The following is a 9,858-nucleotide window of genomic DNA, read 5'->3' as shown; positions in this document are numbered from 1 at the left end:
TGAATGGCACCTTTGAGCGGAAGTAAGATCAGTACGTTGAATTTAGTACGAGAGGAATCTGAATTACATCGCGTATGCATGCTCTAGTTAGCAAGTTTGATAGAGCAGGGTGAGTAGGCCACAATACCCCATGGTGCCCCATCAGTGCCCTTCTTCGGCGTCGAGTCGGAGATGCCGAGATCTTCTGCAACCCAGGAATGAGATTCACGATCTATTATCCTAGGATCAACGGATATAAAGGACAGATGCACAAAAAGGTGGTTGCATACGAGCGCGACAAAAGATGACGGGAAGAATACTGGTTGTCGAGGTCGGATACGTCAAAAGATGATCTGAAATAGGCATATCTGGCGCTAACGCGTATTCTTGGGTTCGAACCAACGCAAACAGACTTCTTGATTTTCTCCCATTCCTGAGACGATTAGTTGAGGGGTAAACGGACTGGACGTTCTGTGAATGAATTTCTGTATCCTTCGTAGATTATCGATCTAGTAATCTTTGCTGCCAGGACATCTGTTATCCGGATCCTTTCTGACGGTGTTCATAAGCGCGATGGTTCCCTAGTCATCTCAGTCGCTATCAGATTCATTACTAAGGGCCATGGTTAGCGGTCGGCGCTGTCATCTCAGTTCAAGTCATCAATTCCAGAAGAAGATCAAATGGTTATCGTTCTCGGTGGATCACAGGAGAAAACCGAGGATGACATTCATAGAGCTAGACAAGCGGACGTTGACAAGGGAAGCGAAGGTCCTATTTTATGAGAGTATAGATTTTGGTGTATCCAGTATACGTCTAGTCTCCAACTTGAAAGATTGCCTGAGGCCCATGAACACAAGATAGACGCGCTCGCCAGGATAGATAGAAAGATGCATTCGAGTGGGTGCTGTTTGGAATGATGGTTTATAGAATTGGCTTAGAGAGTTTACCTTTTGACTGAGATGGATTTTCCATCTGCCGCCTTCATCTTGCCCTGCGAGCTGAGTACGATTGAAGAATGTGATACTGACGGCATTCCCCTCCTGAATGAACTGTTAGGACGGAACCATTCGACGAACGGAAGAAAGTTCACCGTGCTCGCGTCTTTAGCCTAAGGAGACCTGGTTAGTGAGCTTGATAAATTTGAAGCTCCCCTTCTAGAGAGGGGTATGGCAGGAAAGAGGGTCTGACGACGAGGTATAACTGTTGAGTTTTTAAAAGGAAGACAAGCTGCGCATCCGATCTGTGAATGACAGTTGTTACCGTTGAAAGAGGGTATCTATTAATTCAGAACCACTCGTAGGGATCGCACGGGATGTCTCTGACTTCGAAGAGCAGGGTTAGTCTGACCGCTCACCCCAGTGTCAGTAATCAGTGTTCCCGACGATATCTGAAGAGCCAAAGCCGAGACGCATGTACAAAGACGTAAACAACACCGATTCCTGGAGTTATTAGAGAGGGTGCTACAACGGGGTCGGGAAGGACCCGGGGACATTGCCGTTTTTCGTAGCCTAGCTCTTCGCCATTGGCTTACGAACCGTGCGATATAATTTGATGTCGACCTCGATTTGCAAACGATAGCACTTTTCAAAGTGTTGATAGATGTTATCATAGCTGATGACCGTTGGACGTGAACAAATGGTCGAAGGCGGAGGAGACGGCACGGAAGAAAAGGCTGCGGAGAAGGGATGTGCGAAAACTATGGTCTTCACTTCCACAGATCGCAACGGTTTACTCTCGTATCGCATTGCAGTCACACAGGAATTAGCATGGGAGAAGGCACTGTTTTATTACGCGCCATACGAATACAATGTATACTTTGAACTAGGAGCTACTGACCTCGTAGTCGGGGACTCCATACCGCCATTTTGCCTGGGGCTGTTCGCATACTGAGAACCACGGCAGTATTGTGATGTAGAAGTACGCGACATTCTGGATTCAGAAGTCAGATTGTAAATTTTGCTCCAATCAAGAGAAAGCGAACACCAAAAGCCTTCTTAACTGGAGAATCTGCGCGCGCATGATATCCATGACGTGAACTGCTAGGAAAGACGCGAATCCTTGCTATCGAGATTTATGGACGACGACAGTCCTTCCCATCGGGAACGTCAATTCAGCAGAAGATAGGTACTGTGGTGCCAAATCGTGAGTGAAGAAAGGCGTCAGAGAAACATAAGACTCACCACACTCTGTCCTGCTTTGATACACGTCCCAGCCTCTGCATGAACGCGCCGAAGCACCGCAACCTGGATTTTATGCGGTCTTGTCGCAGAAAAGTATTACTAGAAATCAGAGGACAGAAATTAATAAGGTACATATGACGCAGAGATTTGGGAAATTTCACCTAGAGCAAAGCGGTAAAATGACGGTCCTGCAAGACGTTCCATATGCGTCCGGTCGGAGAGCAATTATGTCGTCGACCATTGCTGCAGTCGCCGACCGCCGAAGAAGGATTCACGACGGAAGAAAACGGATGGGATTGATGACAGCAGAAAGATGGCATGAGTGAAGAAGGAAGTAAATCGGACTCTCCACTTTGCGGATTTTCGTAGTACTTGCACGTAGGGCGAAGTGATTCGTCAAAGCTCTTGCGACTTGGAAAACCTTCAGTTGAGAAAATCTATGAGAGATTGAGACTTGTAGAGTTCCGAGACTCACCTAGAGTGAACTCCCGAGTCCCCAGTCATCTCAAGCGGCTGAACTCTCTTGGACTCTCTTGTTGCAAGGCGAAACGTCGTGTCCAAGTCCGTGGTAGATTTTCAGTCGAATAATCTATGAGAGCTAGACCTACGCGGTTCGAGATCGAGCAATAAAGTGGGAGCGCAGTGGAGGTAACGATGGAGAAGGAAGCCACACGTCGGACCCTCAGTTACGGCATCGGTACCCCGGACACCTGGTGCGCACGGGCCCGCGACGTGATTTCCCTCGCATGCCAAACAAACACAAGTACTCCGGATCGATATGCCGAGCGCGTGCCTCTCATTGGCCTTTCACGCCAGCTTCTCTTCTTCCCAATTTACATCATGAACTTCACAATTATTTTGAAGCTCCATATTCACACTTCACGGCAACTCGGACTCCCCTTCTTCCCTTCTTCCCTCTTATCACAACTTCGCCTGTGTTTGCCACTGTTCCTTCAAGCTTACTGAGCTCCGCGGATAGCCCAGTTGAATTTTGACTTCCATCTTCTACTTGCATGAACTGGATGACTCCTCAGCGCTTATCAAGCGAAAATACGCCAGAAACACGTATCTCAGCTGGTATCGACTTTTCTTCAGTGCAATATCACAACCGCTACTTAGAGCGGGAGAATACCGAATCACTGCGCTTCCCGGGGACAACGCTATATCGGAAGAATGATGTGCTCTATGTGCGGCATTGTCAACTGCTTTGGCAGCTGCTAATCGTCAGTTTTCAAAGTTCGAGCCACCGTATTCAACCGTGACAAACCACAGGTCTTCGCTGTCAAAGTTAGATTGAATATCGATGTTCATGTGAAGTGCTCCAATGACTAGACTCAATTGTTGCTCACTTCCTGTCCAAGTCACCTTTTTCGAACGTTATCGATTCCACCGGGAAGTCGTGATAGGAAGCAAGTGAAAACCCTGGCCTCACCTCTCCGTACCATATTAATGTGATCTCTAGACTGCACCGGATCATTGATTGAAGTCTCATGACGAACCACGCGTCCTTCGTTCACGCACGATGACCTCTTAAGCTAACGTGTGCCAAGTTACCCCTTCTTCCCCAATTTCCGTCCACCATGCAAAAAAGAACCGCCATTGTGACTTTCCCTGCCCAGGGCGGTTACTCCAAGAGTATCGCCCTCCGCCTCGCACAAGATGGCTTCGATATCGCCATCTGTGGATCACAAACTCACAAAGCCTTGTTGGACGACCTTCAGCAAGAAGTCTCCGCAAAGGGCGTACAGTGCCGGGGGTACATCGTAAACTTTACTAGCGAGGAAGACGTCAAGGGAGTGATCGACTCTGTTGTAAATCACTTTGGCAGCCTCGATGTCGTAGGTATCCTGATGATTTCCTTGGACATTGGATACTGATCTGAATTAGATGGTCGCGAATTTGTTGCACTTTTCGTCTGTCTCGCCACTCATCGATAGTAGATGTCTTCCCTATCTAATACGACGTTCTCACCGCTTTTCTAGCATCCATCGACTCGTGGGACAAATCATTCGAGTTCAACACTCGAAGCGCATTCCTTTTCTACAAATACGCCGCGATCCAGATGATCAAACAAGGCCGCGGCGGGAGTATCATTGGCTCTTCCGCCACATCAGGGCTGCAAGGTAAATCTCATCCTTCCCCTTTGCTCACACAACGCTCATTGAAATATCATAGCCTGGGTACCGAACCTCACCTCCTTCTGCGCCAACGCCTTTGCTATCCGCGGGCTTACGCAAAGCGCCGGTGAGGTATCCTAGTTTTGCATAGCTATCGGAGCTGACGTTTTGCGTACGAAGCACTCGAACTCGGACCTCACGCGATCACAGTGAACGCGTTCGCCCCAGGTAGGCAGGGCTATACCCCCCCTCTAAAATATCACTCAATAATCTTCATTGGGAAGGATCCATCAAAAATGAACAGCGTAGCTATCCTCCCCAACCCCTAACCTTGTGCTCAACGTTAACCTCCACAGATCGCACCACAGTCGAGAAGATCCACCAAAACTCCCAGCTAGACGTTCCCAACCTCGTACGTCCTCCCTCTACTAAGTACTCCGTACCCTACCTACCTCGATTCCTAGGTGAACACCCGAACACCTTTAGCGCAGAAAAGCGGTACGCCCGAGGATGTCGCTGGTGTCGTCTCGTTTCTCGCATCGAAAGAGGCGAGGTTTATCACTGGTGAGCAGTTTCTTTGTTATGTTTGATCGGGATGCTTATTGTTGACACAGGGCAGACGGTACGCGATGTAATGTTTTTAAAGGAGATAGAGCTGACGGGATGTCGCATAGATCTCTGTGAACGGGGGTTTACACATGACTTGAGCGTTTTCCGCGTGTTTAGGAAACAAAGCTGTAAACCAGTAGTGCTGGATATGACTGTCTCGTCCATCACGCATTTCATAGCTTTCCCTTGCGAGTAATGCAACGACTGAGAACAATCACGAGCGAATATCACTAAGCTGTAGGGATTCGAAAGACGCAACTATGTAGAGAGACAACTGGGTCTTTCACATGAAATATCGAGAAAGTTCAGGGACTTCTGAGTACGGCTGTATGTGACGCCGTTCCTAGCAATGAGTGTCAAGGTAAACCTGAGACGCGAAGGAATATCACACCCCAACCACACGTAACCTACATTGAAATTTGACATGGGTAAGAAGTCTCTGGTCGGCAATACGTGATGTCGAGAAAAAACCACGTACCTCAGAATGTTCAGGTAGTCAAAGATCGACCTCTTGCAAACGCCTCTGCAGAAGTAAACCTAGCCAAATGAAGCAATCAGTCAGTCGTGTGTAGAAGGCTGGACCGTATAGGCAATGGCACCCGCCAAACAAACATCCCTTCTGTAGGATTTTTCTTTTAGGAAGTTGAATAGGGGTGACCAGCGGGAATGAGATACGTCCTTGTATTCGATGCCTCGTTCACGACATCCACGAACTGTAGGATTTCCAAACTAAGCCACGTGCATAGAATTGGTACCGTTGGCCGCAATATAAGAAGAGGCAACAGAAGCTAAGAATTTCTCCTCGGTATAACTGGACGAGTTCAAGTAAGATACGACGCCGAGTAGGCTATATTACCACCAACCTGGCATCATTGTCAGTGCAGATATAAACTGTACACTTATTCCGGACGTTTCGCCAGGTCTCCACATTGACAAAGCTGGATGACACCGAAATTTGATCAATACTCTCAGTGACGATGTGACAGGTGAGAATGCGAATGTGCCGGGACCAAGTCGAAGAGCGTCGATGCTTTGGAACGAGCATAGAGTAGAATTAGGAGTTCGGCAGGTTTTCTTCTGTAAATAGTGTCAGGGAGCAGTTCATCATTGTAAAGGACAGTTTACTAAGTGAGCGTTGGTCCATATCTGTATCACCGTCGGATCGGCCGTTAGATGTTTAATTTGCCTACACGCACGTTGGCATCAGCCTCCTTCCATTGTTATAGCCAATACTTGGGAAAGAACGCTACCACCAATTAAAGTTCAACTGTAGAGTGCTTCGTCTGCTGAGTTGTTGTTTTTTCCGTTGTGATCTTGTCAGTGACGACGGTTCAGTTTAATCCTACACCCTTCGGGCGTTGGCACGAATTCAGAGATACATCTTACTCATTGTTGAATACAGGAGATACGAAGTAGGCTGTGGAATAGAACTCAATACCCGAGAAAGCGTCGACTTGGTTGACAATACGGACGCTACGAAATGTACGTACATGACAGCGCTGATTTGTATTGCATGTATAACTTCCAGTAGACCGATGGAGAACAGTGGCCTCTATAGACGAGCTAAGAACGAGTAGGGATGTGCACCGTACCGTTACGGATACGGCCGTACCCTTGACGGATGGATACGGATACGGATGGACCGTATCCGTACCGTAGGAGCAGGAAAAGCGAGGTTCACGGTACGTACGGGTATACATACGGACGTAACGGCCGTATTACGGTCGTAGAATACACTCAAAAGACCTGCATGTTCTCTGCAGCATAATACTAATAATCATCGTCGTCTCCATGTAGACAAAAGAAGATCCACTATAAAAACAGTCACTTTCGAAGTCTTTCAGGGAATCAAAGAGACGTACACATCTTGTGTTCATGAATTGCGTGGGCAAAGTCATTTTGGTGATCTGTATCGTAAGAGTGGCAGTGAGTGCGGACAGCAATGGAAACCTAAGCAAAGAATGTGTGAGGTATGCACATTTAATACTCCAGAGTTTATTGCATCGTGCCAGGTGATACAGTAATGTTTCATTTATAAAATACTAAAAAACAGATTGACGACGGCAACTTGCACATTGCTGAGACAAATGCAAATTGTCATTGAGAGAGGGGGACTACGCATGTAATTGGCGTACCTTGTACCAGGTTGAACTAAGTTGAAACACTCGACAGATTACAGTGGCAAGCAATTTTCAGATGAGAAAGCGAAAAGGGAGTACAAATAGTCTGTATAGACAAGACCAAGATGCCCTTCAATGCAAATGGGACGAACAACGGATCGAAGTATGGAATGCCAGAGTAGCTACACCATACGCACCGTTATCGACATTAGTGCGAGAGAATGGACCATCAAAAGCGGCTTCGGTTTGATATCAGTTGCAGCTGCCGTATACGGCCGTAACGGCTTGTTCCGTACGATTGTTACGGGTACTGACCGTACCGTGAACCGTACCGTACCTTGCAGTCTCACACTCGCGACGGTACGGACCCGTATCCGTATGTGCCGTACGTATCCACCGTATTACGGATACGGTGCACATCCCTAAGAACGAGATATGGGTATCTCGAGAAGGCTAGATAGGAGATAGGAGATATACACCGAAGACTGAACACCACGACGAAGATTTGGGATGACCAATGCCGATACAGGATCCCTTAGTCCGCCTCGGGCTCAATACCTCTCTGCAAGTCCCAACTCGTCGGCATGCTATAAAATGCATGTGAAAGCAACTGCATGGCTACGAATTCGATGCAGAAAGCGTAGTCATCCATATGGTATTTACGTGGCATACCACAAGGATACCAAAGGCAGCTAAGGCAAGGATTGATAGTGACGAGTAGCGTGGGATGAGAACGATGTCATGGACATGATATGATGAAGCCTTGACAGAGTGATCTGTTCAAGATCTGTTTCTGCAGTGAAACCGAATCGGGTGCTCCGATAATCCCCTGCCAAAGCTTCAAGATTTGAAAATGCCAGTCTTCCGAAAATCGGTCAATACTGTCAATGGATATATCTATATTTCGACGGGTGATACTACCCGTGAGAACATGGAGCCGCAAAGAGGCAGTGCAGTACAGTATACAAAGACGCGGGCGGAGAAGAGGTCAAAGATAATGGTGATCCAAAAATAGAATGAGGTGGGTGCCGTGCTGTCTCGGCATCACCCTTCCTTGGCCCGAACCACGATGCTCGCGCTCTCCCTTTTTGACTCCTGCCAGTATTTTCGCTCTTTGAGTCGGAGCATCGCCACAGATCGGAAGACACTTGCCTCTACATCATCTTGCTACGTCGTTGGTCAGCACTCTCTGCATCTGTCGGTTAGAACACAGCTCGTAAGGCAACGCCTCTAAAATTCCTCATAATACGTCTTCTGGAATTTGGACTTCATCTCTGTCTGATAGATTATCCCTTATCTAACGTAGAAATATTCAGCTCATGGCAAGCTATGACCATTTTGCAATTTCAGAAGACCTAGTTGAGCTCAGAGAGGAGGACGTCACGATATTCCGGGGGGATTCTGTGAGGGCAAGAAGAATTCGACGTGGTCGCCTGCGTGGTTGCGTGGTTGCGTGGTGCGTGGCTGCGTGGTTGACAAATTACGGGACTTCGATCAAAAGTTGATCAAGTCCATCAAACGCGACTTGAGTCGACGCGTTCCGTTCTTTTCTGTTAGTACTTGCATAGAATCAGCTGGATTGTGAATTCCTGAATGTTTAAATATGACAGCTTTAGTGTGATATTGAAATGCTTCAAAATATGGTCAATATCATGAAAATATCATTCAAACTGGATTGCTAAGTTTAAGAACATCAAAAGTATTGTAGCTGAAGTAAATAATTTTATGAGTATCCTAACAGTATAAAAAGGCCTTAGAGGTGATCTGCCAAGCTAGAAGTAATAAGGTACACAATGTGGGGTTCCCAGTTGAGCGGACATGATGAGAAGAATACGGAGTTCTACACTTGATATGAACAACACCAAAGAAACAAGCGAATTAAGAGGCAATTATACAAATGATACACTTTCTGAGGGCAAACTTATATGGGTTAGCGTGGTGCCTGCGAGGTGCCTGCGTGGTCTGCGTGGTTGCGTGGTTTGTCAGCGTGGCAGTGCGTGGTCAGCCTGCGTGGTGTGCCTGCGTGGCTGCGTGGTTGCGTGGCTGCGTGGTACGCCAGCGTGGTTACTTGCGTGGTCACGGTATATTAGTACATAAGGAACGAAAATTCTAGGGAGAATTAAATGACCAATTTGGTTAGTATTAGAGCATTCAAGGAGTAATTGACGTGATGTCAACATTGAATTAATGTTCATAGTGTCATAACATCTTTGGATTAACGACTTGATGCAGGGAAAATGAGAGAGTAGCTAAATTTTGATATTTATCCTTCTCATAATCATAGATACATGCATTGAAGATGCAATGGCACCTACAAATCCGAGATTTGAAGGTTTAAAACCTTTAATGGGCAACAATTGAGCATTGAAACATTTTCGAACAAAGGTCTGTTTCTTGCAGACAATTTACCAATGAATAAGAAATACATACAAGTATATGTTTAATGAAGCATTCTTATCATTGCGCAGTATATATGTACAGTCAAGGCAAGTTCAACTCAAGTTCAACTATGGACTTTGCGTGGCCCACGTGGCCACGCACCACGCACGCGTGGTACCACGCAGGTGACCACGCTGAATTTCTAGTGCCCATTCTGTGAGTATCCTCCACTCCGTTATGCCGTATTGTTTTATTTTTGTTTATTATAGCCTTGGCGTCATAAAAAAGAAGACGGACTATGAAACAGGCTCAGACAACCGACGACCATATAGCGCATCGCACGGAGTGTATCACCGAACGAAAGTGGGACGTACAGTGATCTGGTTGGTTGTATTTCAGCAGTCAAAGTACGTCTCATCCGACGTAATTGTGCATTCAGTAACAGTTATGTAAACTCGGAACCCCTCAGGATGG

General features: G+C 46.8%; 1 protein-coding gene across 1 annotated transcript; it reads left to right on the top strand.

Moving 5' to 3' along the window:
• The first annotated feature begins 3,554 nt into the window (after nt 1-3,554).
• On the top strand, nt 3,555-5,125 carry EV420DRAFT_1136281 (uncharacterized protein). Its single transcript, XM_060466005.1, has 10 exons — nt 3,555-3,568; nt 3,622-3,997; nt 4,047-4,095; nt 4,142-4,282; nt 4,335-4,403; nt 4,457-4,504; nt 4,633-4,688; nt 4,741-4,840; nt 4,891-4,898; nt 4,951-5,125. The coding sequence occupies exons 2-10, from the start codon at nt 3,740-3,742 to the stop codon at nt 4,981-4,983; spliced, it is 762 nt and encodes a 253-aa protein (XP_060323520.1). The 5' UTR covers nt 3,555-3,568; nt 3,622-3,739; the 3' UTR covers nt 4,984-5,125.
• Nucleotides 5,126-9,858: the final 4,733 nt, after the last annotated feature.

This window comes from Desarmillaria tabescens, assembly GCF_030435595.1.
Source record: "Desarmillaria tabescens strain CCBAS 213 chromosome Unknown EV420scaffold_78, whole genome shotgun sequence".
Taxonomy (NCBI): domain Eukaryota; kingdom Fungi; phylum Basidiomycota; class Agaricomycetes; order Agaricales; family Physalacriaceae; genus Desarmillaria; species Desarmillaria tabescens.
This window is presented reverse-complemented; position numbering and strand designations above follow the sequence as displayed.

What these genes read in the sequence shown, in the direction of transcription:
- EV420DRAFT_1136281 (XM_060466005.1), top strand. Translation starts at nt 3,740, where the DNA reads ATGCAAAAAAGAACCGCCATTGTGACTTTCCCTGCCCAGGGCGGTTAC. An exon ending in TGTCTCGCCACTCATCGATA is followed by an intron (nt 4,096 to 4,141) that starts GTAGATGTCTTC and finishes CCGCTTTTCTAG; the next exon opens with CATCCATCGACTCGTGGGAC. An exon ending in CGCCACATCAGGGCTGCAAG is followed by an intron (nt 4,283 to 4,334) that starts GTAAATCTCATC and finishes GAAATATCATAG; the next exon opens with CCTGGGTACCGAACCTCACC.